Source organism: Trachurus trachurus (assembly GCF_905171665.1).
Source record: "Trachurus trachurus genome assembly, chromosome: 23".
NCBI classification, from domain to species: domain Eukaryota; kingdom Metazoa; phylum Chordata; class Actinopteri; order Carangiformes; family Carangidae; genus Trachurus; species Trachurus trachurus.
The window spans coordinates 14,783,732-14,809,394 of NC_139912.1; the positions used below are offsets into that span (position 1 = coordinate 14,783,732).

A 25,663-nucleotide genomic window follows, 5' to 3' on the forward strand; every position below is an offset into this window, starting at 1 on the left:
TGATTTATCATACATTTAGAACTGTGACCAAGGATTATGTAATTTCTCTGTAAATGTATTTATAGTTTGGTGTCAAAAATAACAACAATGTGACATCTTCACACATCTTTCTTTGTCCAAAAGCCACATACTGTATTAGTAATATACAGAAGAGATAAACAGAGCAAACTGGGAAGTTTGAACTGGGCCAGGTTTCAATCTTTGCTAGATAAGAGGAGCTTGAAGTTGCCTTGTTGATATACTGTTTCAGCCTAACATGCATTTGGAATATTGCAATATGTCTGTCATTGAAAAGCACTTGTAAATATTGGATGGCGAGTCACATTTAGTGCACAACATGATATAATTGAAGGGATTTGTGTAACTTGCACTTCTTAGAATATCTTCTTATTATCAGTGTCAGTGTAGTTGTCAGCTTGTGTTAATGGCACTTCTTAAAGTCTGTAGTTAGATCTCTAAGAGCCACAGCTCTGGATAAGTGGACCATTAAAGCTGATAATGGCTGATAGCAATAGCTTGCTGATACACTGGTGCATCACTAATAATGTTTATACTCTTACTCTCCCAAGCATCATGTGCCAAGCTTTTTCTGAGCACCACACAGAAGGAAGAGGGGAGAGTCACACAAGAGAGAGAGATATGAAGGGAAACCAGAGGTGGATATGGGTGAGATATAGTGAGGCGGTGAGAATCAGACACACACAGAGTGTGATATTTGATGGGCTGTCAATTGCGGTCCACATGGAGTTCCTCCTCCGAGCCGAGCTGCCAAGGCTGGAGGAGCACCGTCCCACTGTGTCTGTATCTGCCCGTTTGTGTTTCAGGAACTCTCTCTGTAGCTCATTAGAATCTTTATACCTTCTTCCCCCCCAAGGGAGGACCAGGCGTTGAACGGGCACGCAAATGAGGCTACCTTTCTACTTTGTATAATGGTGTTCGCTCGCAACTGTGGGAGGAGAAAAACAAAGATGAAATTAATCACTCTCGCCTCGTCCCCTCCCCTTTCTCTCATCCCTCTCCCCCCTTCAAGTTCAGAGCTCCTGCAGACTTTTTAACTAGTTTTATTTAATTACAGACAGCTTTAGAGGGTGCACACGACTGCCGTTGACCTAAATCGGGAAACTGGGACGTGCTTTTTTTTTTTTTTTCCTCGCCCCCTCCAACTTTCTTACTCCACTCCATTGATTTTGTCTGTGTGGACCCGGGCACAAGCAAATTAGCTGAGCACAGCCATGAGTTTGACACCCTCGCTCTCTGTGTGTGGGTGTCAGCCTGACTCTGGCTCTGCTGCAGCATCTGCATCGGCTTAGCCCGAAAGCAGCGCTTCTTCCTTTCCCAATTTCAATCTGGAGGACGTGTCAGAGAATTGGGAATCCCATCCTTTCGGGGTCTGTTACAGAACGACAGCCGTTATTAAACAAAGTGGAGAACAGCCTCTTTGTTCACACTTATGTCGATGCAGTAATAGACCAGATTAAGGCAAAGTGTGAAGCAAACTCCTCAAGTGAAGGCAAGATTCAAAACAGGCACCAGGGATTTTTCTGCTGCGACACTTGAGTATTGGTTAATTATTTTTATAGGGTGAGATGGCTTGAGTGGCTTCTCTCTCTCTTCCCTCCTCTCCATCTGTGTCTCTCGCTCAGTGTAGCTCTTGGCTGTGTGATTTCCTACGTGGTTTGCTTTGACAAACACAGCTTCGCTCCACAGTTGCCTTTGCCCGAGATTGATTCCTGAAAGAAATGTTCCAAACCATGGTGGTTCTCTTTCGCTCTCTCTCTCTTTCTCTCTTTTTTTTTCTTCTCCTCCATCTCTTCGAGCCCAAAGTTCTCCGACCCCAGGAATAATCCTCCTTGATCCACCAATGGCATGCGGCGCACAGGAAAATAGCCCCGAGGACAGCTGAACCCCTTAGCCCTGCTGGAATGCTTGACCACGTGCACACAAACACACACAAACACACACACACACACGGGCCATACATTTAAAAAACACACAGTGGAGCACAGTGCGGCTGGACGCTGACCAGAGCAGCTCATTCTAAAGATGGCTAGAATCAGTCGCAAACAGACTTGTTTACATTTTTCTCTCGTTTGTTTCGACTCCGGATGAACTTTAAAAGCAAATTTGGAGAATGTGTCACCTCTTACATTTTATTTGTGAGGCCCTACATTTCCTGACAGCGAGCGCAGTGCAAGATGACTGGAGGAAGCTGAGGGAAGGAAATCCATTTCCTGCACAAACCCATTAGACAATGTAACGCAAACGACTTCCCTGATGTGGTTTTATACACACGTTCTCTACATGAGAAAACGTCTTGTAGTTTCTGGTAAATCAGTGTTTTGTGTGTACCGAAACTTTCTCTGCTGATCCGGCCCATCACATCACATCACATGGCCATATTTTGTGTATGTGTGCGCGTTTTTTTGTATTTGTGTGACATCCATTATTGATCTTCCTAAGTTATTGCAGATGTCAGTGGGACTGGCATGCCAACAAGCCATGCAGTCCAATCCTCGGTTTTCAGTGTGTGAGGCTCTTTTTCATAGGAAAGAATGAGAATCAGTGCCAGTATAGATATGGACACACACTCACACACATCCACATACACACACTCATTCTCCACATCTTGCGGCTCATGGAAAGCGGAATGCATATCACATGAAAACATTTTATTTTTATTCTCAGGCTCGGGCTGGATGACAGATCCCATGCTTGTCGTGCTTCTTGGTTCAGTCGTCCCTCACTGCTGTCGCTATCTTGTCATAGTTTGTTCGGCTCCCTTGTGGTCTCCTACATTAAATGGCCTCCTCTTGCTCTTTCTACTCTGCTGAGCTCGGAGGCAGAGCTTACAGAGTTTTGCTGTTGCTGCTTAGAACGTGCCTGATACCCAGTGGTACACACACACATAGCGTGCTTGGAAATGCCACTGTTGAATGCCTCTTTGTTTTTGAAGGCCCTGAGGATGCTTAACTGTATTGGTAACAGCTCTGCAGATCACACTGGAAACTAGGGATGGCCCATTCATGTTTTTTTTTTTACACATATGGATCATCTTTGAGTGTGACTGATCAATCCATAGCAGCCACTGATCATAGCGTATAGCATAGCGCATAGCGTATGTTAGATCAGTCTCATGCACTTTGTAGAAGTTGCACATACGTAGCTGACATGTTGTTTTCTATTGGTGGCCTGTTACACACCAGTGCAGTGAACCACATACATGGGAGGCAGGACTTCACTACACTGTGCCTCTGTGAGACTCACACGCCAGATTATTAACCACAGGTTTTAAACTGACAAGAAGCATTCATTTCAATCTGCTGATCCAGTATTTCTCATGAAAATCAGCTGATAATGATCGGCGACTGATCAGTGAGGCTGGAAACTAAACAATGGAATTGATTTCCCACATTGAAAAGCATTTTTTAGCAAAAACATTTTTTTCTGAAGCACATGAGTAGATGCTGCTAGTTACTGTCCCAGATGTTGATGTCCTCACTTGATGCATGTGCATCACTCATCTCCTCTCTTCTTTTATGTCATGACTCTCTATGTGACTTTGTGGAAAAAGGACCATTTCTCATGACATTAATTTGCATTTTCATATATTTCATGCTAATAAATGTGACACAGATTCCTAATAATGCTGGTGTTGATAGCATGGGAATTGAAGGAGCTTGTACACATAATTCCCATTGTGATATCAGCGGTTTCTCTTTCAGGTTGTTATAGCTTAGCTGCTCTTTTCCTCATGTGAAGAGAAGCAGACATGTTCAAAACTGTAGATTGGTTTCTATTGTGAAGCAGCGACACACTGGCTGGCTGCTTTAGTTGTTAATAAGGTATGCTCCACTGGCTTGTATTTGTGTTGCACCTGCCATCTGTGTGTCCTTGAGTGGACCCACAATGCGTATGAATGTGTATGTGTGTGTGTGTGTTTCAGATTTACTCCATGCTGTCACTTCCTGTGAAGTGTCTTCAATTACCCTCGCTGTGCTCTGAGGCTATCGCCGCCTGTGCATGTGTGTGTGTGTGTGAGCACACTGCATTCGTACATGTCCGGCTCGTGACCGTGCATTTCACACTCATCTCTTCTTCCTGTGACTCGACCCCACGCAGTTAATCTGAGCTCGCGTCGAACGCCGCAACCTGCACGGAGCGGCGGCAACGGCTTCGGCTCGGCTCAGACAACCCACACTGCGGTCCTTTCATTCACACTCGTGCTTTTCATACACTCCCCACTGACTCAAATCACTCACTGATGCTTGATGCTCTCTCCTCTCTTATACAGTCTCTTTGTCTCTCCTTGTCACTGAGCTCTTTGTGGTATCTCCTCAGGAGGAGAACCGAATGAAGGCTACTAGGCCAGGATGTGAAGTGAACGTACAGTATGGAATAATGACTACACAGCATTCGGGATAGCAGCCCAGTGGGATTCTCCTCTGTCTCATTTGTTTGCGCTGCTCGCTTTAATTTCCCCATTTTGTGTTTCATCTTGTTTGCAACAAACTAGGCTAAATGAGCTTGTGTGCTTGGTGGCACCGCAGCCAACTTTGTGCAGACACGGAAACAAGTATGATCACTGCCGTCTTCTCCTTCTTCTTTGTCTGTCTCTTTCTCTCCAGTTACTGCTTCATCTTGGGAAGCTTAACATTTAGCAGAAGCAGCATGGGGTCATTTGTCCGTGACTCACTGATACCGTGCTCCAAAGGCATGTACGGTCAGGCTCATCTCTAATGGAAGACTTACGATCAGCGTGGTAATGAGATGAAAATGGCTACAGCAGTTTAAGTCAATATTAACCCCGTACCCCGCTGCTGACATTTATATTTATCTTCAGGGTTACTCTTCTTGCCCTTGTTCGCCTCTTTTGGCATCTTTACTCAACTTATCCTACTCTCTTCGTTTTATAATTACATTGTCATCTTCTCCCATCTTCCCAAGTTAAATTTGACCTCCTTTAACCTTCATTTCCCTTCTTTCTCTTCCATCACTCCCTTACTCCTTTACCCTCATCTGTCCATCGACCCCTGCTGATCGACCCACTTGGAGTGTAACCCTTTACCCCATCCTTCGTGGTCTCCATCTATATAAATACATGTGTGTGTGTGTGTGTGTGTGTGTGTGTGTGTGTGTGTATCCCCTCAGCAGAGGGTTGCTAATCAGATGAGGCAGAAGCTTTCCCGCCCACAGGGATCATGTTAACACAGTCTTGTTTAGACACTGTTGGCATGAATGCACATACACACACACACATGCAATTTAACACACAAGCACACATATACAAATACATGCTGTAAGTGCATTAAAAAGCCACATAGATACTAAGGTATGGGAGTGCGTATGGTTATACTTAGAGGCCAGGCTGTGGTTTTTCACAGAAGCGAGGCAGTAAAACGCACATTCTTTTCATTTCCTCACTGCCCGTAGTGTCATAGCTTTAAGCCCTAGAGAGATAGAGGGCATTACTGCCCTTTTATTGCCACGCATGCATGATAGAACTACCCCTTAAGTACAGATATGTGTTTATCTGCTCCCGTTTAGCGCCTGGAAACATGGCTGGATTTCACTCCGCAGCGAGGAATGCTGAACAATAGTTTTAATTTTAGCTCAGAGGAGGTGTTCGTGTGCGCTATCGAGTCGTTGTAAGTTCGCTCATCGTCTGTGGGCTCATGTGTCACGGCTCGCAGCCTACAATTGAGAGTGGTGGCGGTGATGTTGCGGCGGCCTTGTTGCCTTAACAACAAATCAGTGTTCAAAACAGACAGCATCTGCATGTAATTTAAGAAAAAAGTAACTCATGCTCAGGCTACTGTCGTGCAACATTTCAGCGGGTTTAGTTTAGTAGCAATCCTCCGTATGGCCGTTTGTGGCTCAGTGCAGATTCAGACCAAGCTAACAATATACTCATGGATGTGTTGTGTGTATGTGTGTGTGTGTGTGTGTGTGTGTGTGCCTCACCAGATATGTTTGTGCATGCTGAGATGCTGTATGTGTTGAGAACAATATGCTTTTCATCAGAGCAGGGTGGGGGGAAATATTTTTAATGAGGTGATAAGCGCCAGCTGTCCAGTATGATATGACAGAGTCGAATGGTATGATACCAGCGCATTAACACACTAACACACGCTGAGTGTACAAATGAGAGCCATCCTTCAAACACACACACACATACACACACACACACACACTGGCATTGTCCTCAGGCTTGAAAAAGCCCACTTCAAGACTCAAGGTCCAATTTATTCATTGAGGAGAGCATGAAAATTACAGCTCACCTGCTCTTAACAACCAACCTGCATCAAGTGGAAGCACGGAAAACATGAAAAATACATTACACATTCAATGAATGTTAAAATATAAATACAGGTGTGATTAAAAAAACAACCAGAACCACTGGCCCATAAATTCTTCATCTAGGTCTCTCATATATAACTGCTTACTGTTATTTCACAAGTGGGTGCTTCGCTATTTTCTGATCTGTTCCCCCGGCTTTTATGTCATTCTTTGCCAGAGCTACGTTGAAGTCTTTTATCAAGCAACAAGTTCCCTCTTTATGACTTGAGTTTGGTGCACATCATGTCCCCAAGGCTGTCATCACAGTAAAAGTCTCGGAGCAGTTGAAAAAGTGTCTGGTTTGACAGATGAAAGTAAGTGGGCAATTATCCAGATTTCTTTGTGTAGATAGTGTCTATACCTGCAGCAAGGTGAGACTGTGGCACTTTGAAATTGTAACATTTAAAGCTGCAAACAGTAGGTTTTTAGACTTAAAAACTGCAGCAGGGATGAACTGGAGAAAAAGGCGGGTAAAGCATGTGCAATGCCAACTATGACAGATGCATGGGAGCCTGTCTCAGTAAGGCAACGTTCATTTTAACATAAATTTTTCACTTAATATCCAGCTATCAGATCCTTCGTTCCTCATAGGATTGTGAGAGATTTTATCGTGCAGTCTCTTCTTCTTCCTCCTCGCCGTGATTGATTGAAGTGTTTGTATGTGTGTGTGTGTATGTTTAGCTCCCTGCTCGCGTCCACACCTCTCTCCACCGGCCCTGCCGTCAGCTTGTACCTGTTTTGAGAGGAGCTGACAGGAAGGATCTCTCTTCCCCTCGAGGTGACATACAGTACAGGGGCCAACAAAGTGGAGTGAGATCAACAAGAGCTGACAGCTGCTTATCTCTTCGATTCGCGCTCCCTCACTCTTTCCGTTCCCCCTCTTTTCTATTGTGTCTCTCTCTCTCTCTCTCTGCTGCTTTATTTATCAGTCTCAATGTTTGGTGTGTCTATCTGTCCTTCGCCTTGACTCTCCGTCTCCGTCCGTCCATCTGTCTTTATTCAGTCTGCCTCCACTTACTAAACACAAATCACACTTATATTTGTACCTAAACAGCCTTGAAGCTGTGTCTTCAGGCTAAACTACCGTTTCTCTTATTTGAACTCTGATGACAAACACAAATCAAAACTCAGGTATGATAGTGTTTGTACTTGCTCAGCTTATGAAGTCTGATTGATTTACTTTTCGCCTTAGGTCAGCCTTTTCTCTTTCTTTTCTTTTTTTTTTGATCACCACACCTTCAGTTTTTGATATTTGTCCAAGTGGCGCCGCGAGATAAAACTACAGACACTGCTGTGCTGTTGGTGGATTTAGTTTCATCACTTTTTCATCACCCTCTATGTGGACCCGACTGCTGTTTGGGCTCCTACAGCCTGCAGCAACTAAATCCAGCGTGTGCGCATGTGTGTGTGCGTGTTTTCTCCTCTAACAGTAGCGTGTGAGCTTCTTTTGCTGATGTCATGTCAGCGAGGTGTGATGTCAGACACTGTTTAATAGTGCTGCTGCTGACAGCTAAACACACACCCTGCCAAATCCAACATCAATCTCTGTGGATTGATAATTGTGTGTGTGTGTGTGTGTGTGTGTGTTTGCATTTGCATGCAATCACAAAGGTCACACATCCTCTGGTTTGTGCGGGTTCCGCTCAGGTCTTCTTCTCTTGCATGTTCACCCTTTTGATTTCCTGACAGCTCGTGTGTGTGTGTGTGTGTGTTTACGCCTACACGTGCTGCTGCAGCAAACGTGCATAATTTGATCCAAGAGAGCCTGAAGTGTAGATAGAGGTCAGTGGCACCTCCCCTTCCCTGAGAGGGTGCAGCTGAGGGATGGTAGATGTTGAACAGAAAGGAAGTGGAGAGGTTGAAGTTGGGTCAGAATGAAAGACAGATTGATGCAGTAAGTTTCATTTGACACTCCCACTTTCAACCATTATACCTGAAGGAAGAAAAAAACAGATGTTTCACTTCTCTTCTCATCTCTGTCTTTCATCTGTTAGTAGGACCAGCAGCAGCCTACTCTCCTCTTCTCTCCCTCCATATCACTTCCCCACCCTAAATCCTTCTCTTGTATTGCTTTATCACCGGCCTCACCCACACCCTTCTCTTCTCCCTCCTCTCACTGTGTATATATTTGAGCCTTTCTTCCTCCACTCTCCTCTCTCTGTGCTTCTCTCTGCAGGGTGGGAGGATGGGTAAAGGCACCAGTGTCGGTGTGAGTTCAGCTGCTGCAGCTCCCGGCATTTACATCTGGAGTGTTAAAGAGTATGAGAGCCAGGGAGTGGATGCTTTTGTCGGTCTGCTGTGGTGGTTTATTTCAGAGAACTGAAGTCACCACAATTACAAGTTAGGTCCTATTCTCCGTGTTAACATTGCCCCCACCAAGTTATTCACAGAGATCTTTGAGCGCCTTCAAAGCAAGACAAGGGGGCTGGAAAAATGAGCAGACGTCACCAGGATAGTCAAACTTATTCAAAATGGAAAACAAAGGCAAAATGTACACTCCCAACTGTAACTGTCAGTTGTAAACAGCCTTCAGAGTTTGCAAACTTCCTGTTTCAGCTCTGACCTAATGTGCTTCACGAAACCTCACCTGATTTTCCTGTGTTACGTATATCTAGGGCACGCTCACTTTCCATGTTGTAATAAAACTGGTATTATTCTTTAAAGTTGCACCGATGATTTTTTTAATATTAAAAAAGGTTGAAATTATCACATGTACTGTAATTTGAAAGGTGTCGCTGGTAGTGACAAACCCATGGAGGATTATCACCCGAGTCTGTCGTCTCTCCTCTAACTTAGCATCTATCTCAGTATCTTTCAACTCTTCGTTTGGGTTTTACAGCCCTGCACCTTTTTAATGTTTGATCCACTCTCACTGCTCTCGTCAATCACATTTCCAGGCAGCTGCTTTAATGAGAAAAGTTCTGCTAACCCACTTTGGGAGGTGTGCTATAGCTATGTCAACAGCTGACAGGCAAAGTTAGTGACTAGCTGGTGATCTTATGGAGAACTAAAGGGAGGAATACATATTGTGTATAACTTCATCCTGTAGCCAGAAATATGACTCAAAATTAATACTAATGTTGTCCCATACTTGCTGGATGTGTTTGCTAACACATTAGCTATACCACCTTAATGACGTATACTCCAGTCAATCAATGAACACAGCGTAACACCGTGAAGACGATGACTCACACTTGACTTTTCCGCAGACCTCTGGAGTGTCTGTTTACAGACATAAAAACACTGGAGCCGAGTTCTGGTGGCAACTCAACAGTGACCCTCTTGTTCTCCAGGGAGAGCTGGCATCCGATCAGTTCCCAATGAAATCCAAGCTGGTTTGTTTTTTTGGCAATACCATTCAACCCAGTCACAGGAAGTGTCCCTTATGCTGTCATACACCACGCCGACTGTGGCTTCCTACCCCAAGGTACAAAACGCATGAACTAGTGGGAAGTGAGATGGGATTAAAGAAAGTGAAAGTGACCCAAGTCTTATTCAGTTTCTTGAGAAACTGTACAGACCCACTTCAAATGATATTCCCTACTTTGATATTCCGACATTAGGACAAAAACAGGAGGAGTGATGTCATAATCCAGTGGTAATTACCAGAGAGGAGGGGAAAAATGACAAATTTATGCAGGTGAGATAAAACCTCCCAAGAGGATTATAATAATCATCTAATCTCTACGTTGGCATCAGGGGGCTATCTAATGCATGCACTTAGCTAGCTTTGAAACTACATACACACACACACACACACACACACACACATAGTCAGATTAATGCCTGGGAATGAGGTGAGGTTTTAGTGCACTGACCTATATTTCTATTTAATCTGAGTCATTTATGATTCCTCCTGCTCAGGCCAGTAGGACAAACTGACTGTTGCTTGTGTTTCACCTCATACTCTATGACTGGGGCAAAAGCTAATGGTACCTTAGCTGGAGATCGTGCTAATGAAAAGCTAATGGAAGAATAATACCCTGCCTTTTCCTTTTTTCCCCTGTTTTAAATCGGCAAACGTGCTGTGTTTCAGCGTGTGAATGTGTTTACAGAAGCGTCTTCAGTGATAATCACGTTTGAGGGGAAAACAGCAGGAGTTCATTTCAGTTTACAGAATCAGTTTCTTTTTAATAAGCGCTTGTGCGACTCACCTGCACGGTTTGTATTTATTTTTTGAGTTTTCTCACTGCTCAGTTGCTTTGGGTGCAAGATTTCACATTCAGTCTCCAGCTCTGTGGCATTGCTGAAATGTTATGAGGCCCTGAGCTGCACTTTTTGTCATGATGCATTTCCCCCCCAAAAAAGTAAGTAATAACATTCCTTATACAACTCTGTTTTGAAAGCTTCAGCTCCAGCAGCGTGATTCTGAGCAAAGGGTTATTGTTGTTACTGAGCGGTTTTGCGATGGTGGTTCTTTTTCTTTTTTTTTTTTTGCTATCTCCACACACACAAAGGCAGCGAAAGGAACCCTGGCAGCCGGCAATGGAGAGGGGCGAAATGAAAGCCGTTCCTCCTGGGTGATTCTCCCGGCCTGGCTTTTGTCTGCACTGCCTATCAGACCTCTGTGTCTGCACATGTGTGTGTTTTTTCGTCTTGTTTTCTGTGAGCCAAGTCGAGTCCCGTTCAAGGCCTTTTTTCGTCGCTGCTACTTTCAGACATCTGCCTGCTCTCTCCTCTCCCGCTGACGACACCCGTTGATTCCCCTGCTTTTAAATGCATGATGCTTCTTCTCAGGATTCGGAGCTCCAACCAGAGAAATCACCTCTTTTGCAGATTCACATGAGCACACACACACACACACACACACACGCACACACGCACAAACACACACAGACTTAATCTGTCTTATGCTACACTAAAGCTGTCAGATACCTCTCCTGCTCTGTCACACTCACGAGTTTATGTGCCTGCGAGTGTGCTTCGTATATGTGCTGCATAAAAACATCTTTGTGGTTTGGCTTTTCTGACTGTACACGATCCCTGAATAAGTCCTTGTGTGTTGTTAACCACATTCACCCTCTCACTGCCTCGACTTCGGACACATACAGTATTAAAGCATGACGTGGAGGCATTTCAGACCCTTTTTAATTCACCACATAGAAATATGAAGGCCTGAAGCCTTTGATTAGGAGCACAGGGTGCATGAAGCCGGCTAAGAGAAAAACATAGCTGAGCTAGTTTTGGTCTAAGTAGGAATGTTTTAGTCACATTGCTGGAATACAAGCCACTTTTGGTTTGGCAGATGCAGCTCGGACGGTATTATGCTCTTGGCTGGTGGAGTGCAGAACGCAGAATGTTCAGCATGAGGAAGTGAAGTGGTTCTGTGGGTTATTTGCCTTTGAAAGTGTTTAGCCTTTTTATAAAAGCGTTAGAAACCGGATGAAAAGCGGTGTTGCTTCCCCTTAACATACTCTCCTTGCCTTCCTCAGAATCAACCCGTTTTTACCGGCCCTCACAAATGTGTGTTTGTGTCGCTGTTTCATAATGCTCACACATATATTCCCACACACAAATGAAATATTCATGATCCTTACATTTGGCAGCAATGGAGGCCAGTGGAGCACCATCAGTTGCTGTGTTGTCAAATTAGCATATTAATGATATAAATGCTGTATAATTAACATGTGGGAGTGGATTATGCATGTGAATCATTGTCAGATCATTTGGAGAGAAGAAAGGGTCAGGCTAATGAGGTTAAAAAGCACATTAAGTGCTTTGAATGAAATTTGCCATGTGATTTAGTGCAAAAAGAAAGAATCAGTTGCTGATGTGTGCTTCTCTGTTGTGTTTTTCACCAAAATTGCAAAAGTCTCTGCAAATTTGAGTCTAGCAGCAGCACAACATGGAGCTTTGATCACTGGCGGTATACCTGCCTCATTCAGCGGAGAGAGCGCAGTCTGTTTTTGAAGGAGGAGCACTGGTGTTCTTCTTACTCAGGGCCTGTGGCAGTGTTTGTTCTTCTAAGGAGCTTAGACGTAGCAGCAACGAGCAAACCAAACGTAACGCGGTTTGACAGGCCTCGACTCCAAGTGGCAGCCTAAAACACATGTAAGCTTAATCCAAGCCAGCAGGCTTTCTAGGGATCTCGACTTACTCAGCAGAAAGCGCTCGCAAAAACCAGCCAACGCCGATCCAGTCCTGATGGATTAGAGTGAGGTGAAAGTGCACCGAGGAGATCGAAATGCAACCTCTGGCTTCAAGATCCCATGTGGACACAGTTTCTGTCAGTTAATGAATAGATAGTTCGAGCTGAACCTAATGATTCTTTTAATTATTGATGCTGCTAGGATGATGTATTTCTTAAATAATTCATTCTCAAATAATCATTTGTGTATTCCCGGTGCAACTTCCCCAAAGCCTACTACGGTGAGCTTAAAATCTCAAATTTGTACATTTTTATGGAAAACAACATGAGGAAAGAGAAGTACAAGATCCTATAGTAGGAGCTACTCTCTGTTCGAGGTCTTCGTGTGCAGCATTTTGGACAAACCAGTAGAAAACCACACTGATTTGGGAAGAGGGCGTCAAGTGCATTGGCTTCAGAGACCTAATCTAAAAGGGCTCTGATGGCAGTCAGACCCGGACAATGCAACGACCCAAAATAACTAGACCGGCTTCTCAATACTGTTGACAAGCAGCTGGGGTTGAAAAAGTGTTGATAACACATGTAATTCCTCCGGGCACTTCTCATTTCTCTCCTGTGAAGAAGAGCAACAAGAACCATGTCATTACAGCTGATGGAGAGTTTCCTGGGAGCAGCTCAAGTATTACATTTATTGACCCACAGAACCAAGACCCACAGGAATGCAACAGGAAACTATGTTGTCCAGAAGAATTATACAGTATATGTGTGTCTGTGTTTACTCACTGTACAAGTATTAGATGCAAGATTATCAATATAAAGTAATAAGAGAAGTGCAGAGTGTTCTCTTCGCCTCCCTCTCTCTGCGTACGACCTCCACATGAGCTGATGTCTCCAACGTGGCGTTCTCAAGTGTTGTGATGGAGATGTTTGCTGCCACATTAGCCCCTGTGAACACCCGACGACACACCGCATCAGCGTCAAACCACCAACTCTTGACGCCCGCCCGCTTTCTGCCATGCAGTCCCCGCTCCCTCCTCGTCTCCTTCCTCTTCCTCCGGAGAAAAAATGGACAGTATGAATCGCTTCTCGCTTCCCTCCTCATCAGCGCCTGTCTGTTTATGTGTGTGCGTGCGCGCTCTTCCGGGGTGCCAGCTTTGCGTAATGTCTAGCTCAGGGATGACAGTCTGGTCCAGAATAGCAGTGTCCTCACCATGACCCAGTCTGTGTGTGTGTGTGTGTGTGTGTGTGTGTGTGTCACGTGTGTGTGTGACAGAAAGGGTCTGAGTTTGCCTTTTGGTGGCTGAAGTGCTGGTCAGTGCAGGTCATTTGGAAACTGGGTCTTACAGGTTCAATAGGCAGGTGATGTGTGTGTGTGTGTGTGCAGGTCTGCTTTTGCTCAGTTTATGCAATAGAATATTCATGCACCAGTGGCATCCACTTAGACGTGTCATGCTTGTGTGTGTGTGTGTGTGTGGCGTGTGTGTGCATTGGTCCGTTTATAGGATTTTTTTTTACCCCTGCTATGTCTGTGTTTGTGCTCTGTGGCAGCTGTGTGGTCGAATAGCCATGAATGGCATCCCCCCCCCCCCCCCCCCCACACACACACACACTCAACCCCACACCCCTCTCTGTTTGTACTCGCTGTTCTCTTTTTCTGGATCAAGAGGACACACACGCGCAGTCGTAGCAAATGGGACAAAACAACAACAAATCAGTTCCCCCGGAGAGTGAACACCTTAGCGCATCATTAGGCGGTTTAGCCGGTCCAGACAGTTGACAGACAGTCGGACCCAGACGGATGACGGGCAGTTTGAGACAGAAGGACAGACAGCAGCTGGCTTGTGGATCGACAGGCGGGAAGCTTTCATTTCACAGTTTAAAAAAAAGAAAAAAAGAAATGCGACTTGAAACTGAATAATTTAGTTCTCTGCAGCTGGGAAAGTCACTTGGATAATTCATGCATTGGGCACACTTTGTGAGTGGAAGTGTGTTTGCTGTGATTGCCTCTGCATGTGCATGTGTGCATGTGTGTGAGGGATTCGGGCTTTGAATGAATTACAAAAAGAAGAAGTTTTGGGTCTCGTGTGGAAGCGGTGTTGGTGTTTGAATGAATTACAAAGTCAGATGTGCACTTGTGACAAATCCCTTGTAAAGACAGTTTTTTCAACAGCTCGAGGGATAACAAGGAGGTTGGCGAGGCTTCAGTGTGAAATGCAGAAGGACAAAGACTAACACACACACGCACGCACGCACGGAGTTAGAGGCGGCGCACGGGGGTCGAGCTGCTGTTTGATTTCATCAGCAGACTTGATCTCAATGTCAACATGAGAGAGTGGGTGGATGGGTAATTCAGCTGAGTCCTCCTGCAGATAGTGGGCTCCTGTGCCAGAAAAGTACTACTAACAACTCTTATTCACAGCTGTGAGTGAAACTTAGTCTATTTGTGTCGCTTTTGACACATTTTATCAACATATAAGTTCTTTTTTTTTTATTACAAATGTCTTCATGTGTGTCAGAAGTCCACAGTATTTGCACTAATGGTCTCTGGGTGTATGTCACCGTCCTTTAAATTGTCCTGGATTAAATATAATCCCTCTGCAGCAGGGGTAACTTCTCTCAGCGGTGTTTGGACAGAGCTTTTAGGTGGACTGGACGATCCCTGTAGGCAGAGCAAGAGAAAATTCTCTCTACACACTTCAGCTGAGCCGGGATCTCAGTCGGTTCTGCATGACAGGGACTCTTGTTAGACGTTTCCACTGCAAATCCAAGGGAAGCTGCCCCCCCCCCCCCCCCCCCCCCCCCCTTGCACGTGTGTGTGTGTCCATGTGTGAATGCGATGTCTGTGTGTGTCCATGCTTGCATACATTGCCGTTTGAATAGCCTACTTGTGTGAATTTTCTGTCTGTGTAGGCGTTTCTGCAGTCTGAGTGTGTGCGTCACCTGTCAGTGTTTGCATGCTGTGTTTGTATGTATGTGTGCAGCGGATGACATATCTGTGTGCAGATGCAGGTTTAAGTATGTGGGTTAATTCTCAGATATACAGTATACTGTAGGTGTGTGTGTGTGTGTGTGAGTGTGTGAGCAGTGAGCGAGTCAGCGGGACGTAGCTGTCAACTGACACTCTACTGATGACTATTAGACTGTCACAGCAAAGCACTGCTCAGTGCTAATGGACCATCAGCATCACATTTACTTTTATGTTCCCAGGCTTTACTTCAGCATTGACTCAGAACCTATGTAATCGCATTATAGTAAATATAGTGTCTCATTAGATACATTTTTTTCTGTTTCATTATTATGTTTCATAACTGCCACATTCTACACGCCACCATCTGAAAAACTGAAGATCCCCTTTTCTGCCCTTTTCATACACCCCCTTAAAGGGGAATTCCAGCTGTTTAGTATATTTAGGACTCTCGTTTGGTGTTGCAGAGTCAGAGAGATCATATGTTTTAGTCTCCAGTGCGTGTCTTTAGCTTTAAAGCCCTGGCTCTGTGTTAAAAGACTGTAGTCCTCAAGCCTAGTGAAGGCATCACCAGAGGTTTTTTTTTTTCTGATGTTAGAAAGCTGCCTCCCACTGTTTCCACAGGCTGAGCTGTGCTTCTGATAACTACGCAGCTGAACATGTGAGGACTCCATCCCTACTTCTGCTCTCCATCTATTTACACAGTGATCTGATGTCCATGTGTCTCATTTTGTTTCCGTATTACGCTGCTCCTTTGGTGCCCCCGTCAAAGCCTCCATCATACAGTATAAGCATGGCCTCAGTGAGAGGTCATTATAAGTGACAGGGATGTTATTTTTCAACCTGTATCTCTGAGTTCTTCTACTGCGGAGTCTCTCACTAGTGAGTGAGTGTCTGGAGGAAACGGCTCAGGCTGCTCCTTCTATCTGAACATCACCCACAGTGATTTATGACCCCCGTATGTTCAAGACTGAACGGCTGGTGCTGCTGTAACTCTCCTCAGCAACCTCTTTCTCCATTCCTTTCTGTTTATAGTTACATTGCTTGAAAGGTATCCTGTATTACTCAGAATGTACTTATGCAATTTTCATTTGTGTATTACTATTTTGAGTTAAGCAGGGATATTTCAGCTTATCGATCTCACCTCCTCTCTCTTGAGTTGTTTTCCAGCAGCAGTGTTTTGTTTTCTATCACTCTGCTCATGTCTCAGGACCTTTTTCTAACTCTGCATAACCACGATCAAACACTGAAAGGGAAAAAAAAAACTCATGTGGGTGTTTTGTGCCTGTTTTTCTTTGCAGTGCTGGCCAGTTTCCGCGGGACCGTCCAGCATGGCCTCCCACTGGAAATTGGAGACACGGTGCAGATCCTGGAGAAATGTGAAGGTACAGTGCACACATACATTTCATGTGAAAACCGTTATACAACTGGTAACCACAAGCATGCACACTTTCACACACGCCGCACACACACATCACACATCACACATCACACATGCTCTGCAGTATATAGTTATGCATGCAACCGTGAGTAGAGCAAAAGCAGCTCACAGAAACAAACACACACAAGGACAAGGACAGGATTATCTCACATGTCTGGTGCACTTCCTGAGATAAGATTGCACTTCTCATATCTTTGTTGAGGGACGTCGTGGCGGAGCATACACAACATACACAAAATGAGCAGCATCATGCCTGTGATGAATGCCTGTGGAAATTCGTGTTTGCTACTGTTTCCTGGACCACGGGCTGGCTGCTCTTCCTGCCTTCCTGCCCACGCTGAGTCTGTTTTTCTCCTTTACTTGCTTTCTCTGACACTCTCTCTCTCACTGTCTGTCTCTCCCTATGTATGTTAATATGTTTTTTCCTTCCCTCTTTAAGGATGATGGGAAAATAAGACGGAGATAATAAATTAGCGTTGATCGTAACACATGAAAGGGAAGCGGATTTGAGCTTTTATCACTGTATTTCCTGTATAACGCGAACTCATCCGACCACAACAAAGCCACACTCTTTGCACACCCTAACGCAAACAAGCGCCCGTACACAAACACACACACACACCCCTCCCTCCTCTGGGTTTCTTGACACACTCTGTCTGACTTCCTGAGACGGAGGCACTCACTCACACCGCCAGACTCCGCCAGCATCAGCCAGGCAGGCAGTCAGTCGAGCAGCCAGTCGTGCAGCCAGCCAGCCAGCCAACCAGCCAGCCAGAGGGATATGATGTTGCAGCAGAAGACCCAGAGGAAGTAGACAATAGCACAGCCAGCGGAATGCTTGGCCCTGAAGGGAGGAACAAAAATCAAAATCCTGCCAGCAGCGAGGAGGCTGAGAGATGGGCTGCTGACAGCAGAGGAGACAGACTAATGGCTCTGCCTCATGTTGATGCTGTTGACACTTCAAAACACAGGAGCTTTCAGAGTGAATGTGTCTTTTACTGACATGTGGCTCCTGTCTGAAAACACCCCTCTCAGAAATCCATTTTAGACCCGTGGGCCGCTCACTGGCTCCGGCTTGAACTTTTCCTAAGTTCCTCAGAGGAGTGAATACATTCAGTGCTGTATAGAAACAGTGGTTCCCTATCAGAAGTACTCACATACCACCTGTTGGGGAAAACAGATTGAAAACACCGATCAGTTATCACAACCCTGCTGATCTGTTGCAGATGTTTTCCCCTCCTCGACCGACATAAAAGCCTCGCCACAGCATTTGACCCCTGCTACTGAAAAAGTGACTCATCTCGGAAATACTGAGCATACGTTCCACAGCGCGGACCCAGACAAATTACGAAATGCTCCTCCGACCATGCATGTCTGAAATAAGTCAGGGGAGAAAAATGCCACCTAAGTCACAGATGCTCTGGTGCAACCTGACAGTGATTAGAATAATCTAATACATTTACATTTTGAGCTATTTTGCAAATGCTCTTATCTGGAGGGACTTAACAATGAGTGCAACAGTGGAAAGAGCTTATAATCGCCAGTTTGGAAAAGAGCATCGGCTCAAAGCCGCCCATGTAAATGTATTAGATTGTTTCTAACAGCGCTGGGATTTGCAAAAGCATCAAGCACGTACTAATTTGGCTTGAGCTCAGATTGGAGAGTGTAATGGTGTGAGAATAGTGCGAACGTATGCGAGCCACAGCTTTTTCACCTTCTTTTCTTTGCATGTGCTGTTTGGTGTTTTTGTGTTCTTGTTTTTCACACCTGCTAGGACAAGTCACGGTGAGGTTGGCGGAGCTTCCAGCGGCTTTGTGACTGTGTGGTGTGCATTAACCTGTGGTCACTGCTTAGACAAGTTAAAAAAAAAAAAAGGTGTTATGTAAAATGCGCTTGAGTTCTGCGAAAAGAAAGGCAAGAGTTAACATTGTGTATCAGTGGTGGAAGGTTACTCAGTTGATGGTGAGATACTTAGATTCTGTACCTCTTCTCTCCTGTAGGTTGGTGGAAATGTAAAGATATAAAGGTGTAATATTCAATTTAGAGTGACACTAAATTAAAATGGTGCTTTGTCTCCACAGGCTGGTACCGAGGATTCATCTTGAAGAATCCTAACGTCAAGGTGAGCCAACCTTTATGAAGTGTGTGCACGCTTTGTTTGTTTTTAGGTTCCTTATAACTCAGAACACTCTCTTAATTTTGTTATTGTCATTAAACACTTTTTCAAACTGAGTCTCTGTCTGTTAAACTCTGTCTGTGCAACTGTCATAACCCCTAAATATTTTATTCTTTTAGTTTGTTAAACTTGAACGTTTCCAAAGCAAAAGTACTCAGCATATTGGTGATCATCACTTATACTCTCTCCATTTTGCATTATTCTGCCTGATTAGAGCTCTTTTAGGACTGCGTGGGCCTGTACTGACAGTTCTCTCGCTCTCCTGTCAGCCGTGCTGCTCCCTTCGATTGTTGTTAATGTTTTTAGTAACTCAGACGATTCAAAAGGTCTAATTGTAGGTTTAGTCTTATTAGCGGGAGGCTGTTGAGATCGTATAAATTCCCAGTGTGGTGCCAACCAACTTGAACCTGAGCTGCGGGCTAATCAGCCACATAAAGATGAAACACTAGTGTGGGTGTACGGGGGCCTTTAATGGAAACAACTTTTCACAGATATGTCACAGTGTGAAAATCACAGGTGTAAATAATAAAATGAAAGTTGGTTGAACTCCATTTAGCTGCATAATCAACAAATAGTCAAGTCTACTAAGGACTTGTGTCCAAACAGTGTTATTTTTTTTCTTCTAGCAGAAAAGCGCTGGCAGGGTGTCTAGTAGCACCTCGTACCAGAGCCTTGTCAAAAAAGCACTTCACGTGGGTTTTTTGTTTCTATGACAACAATAATTTGACAACATATCACTGCCGACATTCAGCGTTCAGCCGATCTGCTCCCACGATTGGGATTTTCTGTCTCTTAAAGGACAGTAACGGCTAAAACAATCTCCGTTCACCAGGGTGACGAGGCCTGCTCCATCTGATTGGCTACCTAAAAAGGAGCTACAGTCATGAGATGAGCACCTTTTTTCAACCAGAAGCACTGAAAAAGATGCTAGTTGCAGCGCTTCTTCTGCATAAACTCTCATCAATGGGAACAATTTGGAAGAAAGAGACACACATTGACCTTCAGGGGCTATTACAGAATATAATTTCCTCTTTCGTTAGACACTTGATTCTGATAGAAAATGAAATTAAAACCAAATGAAAAATGCTGAAACAGAAAAACAGGAAGAAACCTAGATGGAACAACAGAGGAGTCCTCTTCTTTTTTATATATGTATTACAAGAAAATTGATCAGATTAGACACCAAATTACTTCTGCCAAACCCTGGACCGCAAAACAACTTCTGCTTTTAAGATCCTGTCACATGGATTATGCACTGTTTCTAATTAAGACCTACATTATGGATCTATTTGGGCGCTGTTTACACACGTTGTTCTCTGTGTCAGTTTCTAATTCTGATTGTTGACAGGTGGATATATTCAGTAAATTTTGTGTATTTTAAAAGCCAAACATAAAGTTACAACTCAAATCAGACTCAAAACTCAATAAGAAGCTTGTCTTTTCTCAATACCGACCAATTACAACCAAACCAAAACATCTCTGGAAATCCTGCTGCATGCACAAAACACACATGCATAAAACATAGAAGTCGAGTGACATGAACTGGAAGTGTGATTGACAGTTGTAGGGGTGACTCATGTACAGAACACGTGATAATGCAAATGTAGATTTTGCTCTGTGTGTGTGTGTGTCTATGTGTGTGTGTGTCTGTTGCATTTATCCACAGATACTTAAACATAAGTTCTGCTTTGATCTCCCCAAGTCAGAAGGGAACAACTTGCAGTTTATTAGCATCAAACACACACACATCCATGCACACACTACCACACTTTCATCTTTTTTTTTGTCTTCTAAATCCCATTGCTACTTGCTTTTATCTCTTTGTCTGCTCCCCTCCTGTTCTTTTAACCCACAAACACATTTAATGCTGTTTTGATTATGTGCCTCATCCTCACGCTAATACCACTGGAAGCAAACCATTCAAGGAGAAACTGTGATTCTCATTTACCTGTTTATCTTCTGCCCAAAGGGGATCTTCCCATCAAGCTACATCCACTTGAAAAATGCCCACGTCAAGAATAAGGGGTAAATTGTTTTTTGATCGCCATTTTCATTCATGTCTGTTTTAATGTGCAGGTTGTGGTCGAGGTTTGAACTCTGACTCTCACGCACGTGTGTTTGTTTGCAGGCAATTTGAGACAGTCATCCCTGTTGAAGACTCCGTCATCACAGAGATGACGTCAACGTTGCGAGACTGGGGCGCCATGTGGAAGCAACTCTATGTGGTGAGCATCACACACACACACATACACATACACATACACATACACATACAAGCTGCCTTTTCAAGTTTCTCATGGGGGGGAATTTATTTGGCCCTGGATAATTCAGAAGCTGCAAACAGTCAGAGCTCTTTCGTACACATTCATTTGTTGGATTGATTGTGTTTGTGGCCTATTAAGCTATCTGGGTGCTCATTGAATTGAGCTGATGAGTACTAGCAGATCAAAGTGCATAAATCTGTGGCAAAAAAGCAGCAGGACACTGAAGCTAATTTGCACAAATCTATTTCTCAGTCTCTGTCTGCTCCTCTCTCTGGGTCGCCCTCTTTCTCTCCGAAGTCGATTTGCCTCTCTAATGTGTGTTTCTGCCTGCTTTGTTATCGCTTTATGTTTTGGGTGGTTCAATGCAATTGTGTATTCTCACGTTCTTATCTGTGCCCTCCTCCTTGTCAATTTCCCTTTCATTCACCGCGTCTGACTGACTCTCTTTTTCCTCCTTGGTCCCGCCTTTTCCGTTTTTTTCCTCCCTCACACAGAAGAATGAGGGCGATTTGTTCCACCGGCTTTGGCACGTGATGAATGAAATCTTGGACCTGAGGAGGCAGGTGCTGGTGGGCCACCTCACCCATGACCGCATGAAGGACGTGAAGCAGCACATCACAGCGAGATTGGACTGGGGCAACGAGTGAGTACAGGAATAGGACCTCTCTTTTCACAAGTTCAAAGCACCTTTGTTTGTCTGTTATCTCATCAATAATTTCTTACTTACTTTTACGTTATTTAATTTTTGATTTTTTTTTTCTTTTTTACCATTGGAAGCCATTCATTTTACAGCACTGTGTAAAAATCAAATACAAATGTTGGCTGGGAGAATATTCTGGGTGTATTTTGAAGGCATGGTAATGCAGTTGCAATAAGTCCTAGTCTTTGGTGCATGCATTGAAAGTCTGACATAAGAGATCTGCAAGCTGGCTGCTGAATAGACAGGCTTTTTGATGCAAAGTGGTACAAAATTCATGTTCCCGTGTTTGCTTATTGATGACAGTTTCCACCGCACAAACTTTCCCAGGGAACCAGGAACCTTTTGAGGAACTCAGAGGTGTTTTGACTGGAGGAACAAAGATTTACCTCCTCCACCACAGATCCTTGGCACACACAGCGAGGTCTCTGCTCTGAGGGGGTTGTGCTTTCCGGTAGCACAAGAGCCACTGAGGCAGAGTTAGCAGCAGTACATGCTGGCAGCTGGTCAAATAAAACTAATGTGCATCTTCATTTACACACATAGCAAGCTCTGGCTTCCACTGACATCATTAGGATGAGGGGTAGACATCTCTTGTTACATTTATTTGACGTTTACAACAAAGATTGCATAAGACGTTGGTTTTCCAACTGGTATAAAAAGAGACAGAGAGCGAGCATGTGTGTGTGCAAATGAGAGGGAAAGAGAGAGGGAGGCGACTTCTATTGAGTGAACAAATCTCAATTTTCCTTTCTAGCCCAATTGATTATGAGCTAAAGGGGAGAATACACAATCATAAAACATTCAGCGGTGTTGCAGCTTTCTCTTGCATCTATTGAGTGCAGCGTTGTACAAAAGCCAATGACATAAAAAGCAACCTGTGTGACTTTATGGTCTTACTTTGTCATTTTTTATGTGTTGCAAGTTCTATTTTTTAGTTATCAATCTAATTCTCTCAGTTTCACAGTTGGAACCAAAAAGAGCTCATAGATTTTCAACCCTTTTAATGCAATAACTCTCCAAAACTGACTCTAAAGGCACTGATGAATCGTTTCCAGTCTCTCCTCACCTTTGCCCAACCACATTAGTATGCTCTACAAAATAAATCAATAAAATAACTCAAACTTCATGCTCACAGTCGGGGGATCACCTACAGAGAGTTTTTCTTTTTAACTGCACCTGCCGGGAATATGAGAAATCAATAGAAAAAACTTGAACTTTACTTGATAAAATGAAAATGATCAATAATAAGAGATATATGTGATCTATAGTTAATGAGCTGTAGTAAAAAAAAAAAACAGCAAAGTCACCTTTCCTAATGGATGATGTGATTTAATGGAATGGATGCCGAACAGATGAAACTGCATTTGAAGAAAGAACTAGTCTCATCTCCTGTTTCTTCACATAAAAATAGAATATTGTAATAAAAGCGAATATTTGATACAGTGACTTGTTTATTCTGCCTTCTTAGCTCCACTCCTAGAGTTTCTTTGCTGCTCGAACTCGTCTTTCCTCCTCTCTCCCTATTCTCCCTTTCTGTATCTGTCTTCTCTCCTTGCTCCTCTCTCTTTTGTTGTCACCTACCCTCCCCGCAGGCACACTGCTCACTCAATGAACTCTCCTTCCCTCTCACACAGACAGCACTCTCTCCATCTCTCCTCTCTCGTTCCTCTCCATGCCATAGGGTTGAAATTAAAAAAAACAGTAACTCACTTCTCTTTCTCTTGCCCTTCACTCTCCTTCATTTCCCTGCTGTGGGCCCTCCACAAAGACTCACTATGCTCACTCTGTCACACACAGACACACAAGCTCGTCTTATTGAGGATAAAGTTGGGACAGTCCCTCTTCGTGAGCTGTTGTATGGTTGACCAGGCCTGTCTCTCTTATTGCTGACAAGGAGACTCACTCCATCACAGTATTTTTGGTCCACTGAGAGAACCAGGCTAGACGGGGATAAGATGAAGAAGAAGAGGGAGGAGGCAGAGAAAGAGGAAAGTGAGAGGTGGAGCTGTTGAAGGAGCAGAGAGGGTTAAAGGATGGAGAGAGGAAGCATCTGGAGGAGGATGGATAAAGAGGACAGCGGGCACAGCGGGGGGCTAAAGGGACGGGGATCTTTTTCTTTCATGTGGTCCTGAGAGAGGAGAATGATCTGTCAAGTTTATTTAGTGGATTGACACTGCTGATCTGACAGCACTGGTTTGTGTGTGTATGCGTCTGCACTTGTGGGTTTATATACAGTATAGTGAGAGTTTGTTGCTGATGCTCAGTTCAGTCGACCTTGTCAGAGCAGGAAATGAATTCCACATGATACTAAATGACATGTGTGTGTCTGACGGTTACTTCTTCACTGTGCTCAACATGTGTGTTTGTGTTGCAGACAACTTGGCCTGGACCTGGTTCCCAGGCGTGAGTTCAGCATGGTGGACCCAGATGAAATCAGCGTGACAGAGCTTTACAGACTGGTAAGTGGTCCTATAGAGCTCATATAATCATATAACAATCATCATACAATAACTGGAAAAATCATCACTGTGTATGTGTGGTAATATGTTTCAGTGCAAGATGGACTTTAGTTTGGGCTGATGGCATACATTTGTGTGTGATTTGCATGCTTTCATTCAGTTTATTTATGATTCAGTGGTTGTCTGGCAAAAATGACAAGTACCACGTTTGTGCTTCTGCCATTTGTTTCTACAAACTGATTCCTTTTGATTTCAATTCAAATGTATCTAAAGCACAAAGGAGATGCCAGGCCCATATTTTTTTTTTCCTGGTTCTGTTTTTCTATTGAAATTGTTCTTTCACTTTATAAACCTGGATAATGCAACAATCATATCTATGGCTTTGTCCCCAGCTTTAAATACTTCATGCAGTTATAATTCATCCATCATTGTAGAATGGCACATGGCGCTAAATACAACAACGCTAATGAGCCTCAGCAGCGATTGCTGTGGAAAAGATGCCAGCCCGAGAAGCAATCACAGTGGACTTAATTGTTGAATTCAAAGTTGAGCCAGGATCTAAACCTGAATCGATCAGATGTAATGATATTGTTTATTTTCATTTAAACCTGAATTTTATTGTGATGACTGAGTATTGCCAAAATGCACCATGGAGGTCGTGATAACTTCTTCAAAGCAGCTGTAAATGTTTTGTAATGATAATTCAACTGGCAGCACTTTAAATGTGAGCCGCATAATGTAGTTGTTCGAAAAATGAATGGGAATTTGCTCCCTTCACTTCGCAGCTCTATAAATGTACAGTAGGATAGAGTGGGTGTAATGAACGGATCGACGTATAGTGTCTATAACCGTAAATCCACTGCGTTATCGTCTTGTTGAAACAAATGCGTTGAAATTCTGACTTACAGCTGCTGCTCGCTTTCAGCCAAATGCTTTATACCACGCCGTCTTCAGCTGATCGCATCAGACAGTTGAAGGATGTTTTACCAGTGTGTTCACTTTAGTACCTTTGCCTCTACCTGCTAACCTCTAGGGTGATGTGAGAAGCTATCCATCAGAGTGCAGCAGTCTTTGAAACCTCTTCCTGAAACCTGGCAGGTGGCAGAGATAGTGCTGTGAACCGGCAGACCACATCAAACCCTTTCCATTCCCCCACCTAAGCACACCAGGCCCTTAAACTGTGGAAAGTGGGGATTACTGTAACTTCACAACTCCAGTTTCAGAGACATATGGA

The 25,663-nt window shown here is 44.0% G+C and overlaps 1 protein-coding gene across 1 annotated transcript in view; it reads left to right on the top strand.

Moving 5' to 3' along the window:
* Positions 1 to 25,663, top strand: part of dock4b (dedicator of cytokinesis 4b) — a 111,295-nt gene that overhangs the window by 13,636 nt on the left and 71,996 nt on the right. Inside the window, exons 2-7 of the mRNA XM_083999998.1 lie at positions 16,691 to 16,774; positions 18,912 to 18,952; positions 20,976 to 21,031; positions 21,135 to 21,231; positions 21,765 to 21,913; positions 24,345 to 24,429. Coding sequence (XP_083856124.1) covers positions 16,691 to 16,774; positions 18,912 to 18,952; positions 20,976 to 21,031; positions 21,135 to 21,231; positions 21,765 to 21,913; positions 24,345 to 24,429 — 512 coding nt within the window. The remainder of the gene's footprint in view (positions 1 to 16,690; positions 16,775 to 18,911; positions 18,953 to 20,975; positions 21,032 to 21,134; positions 21,232 to 21,764; positions 21,914 to 24,344; positions 24,430 to 25,663) is intronic.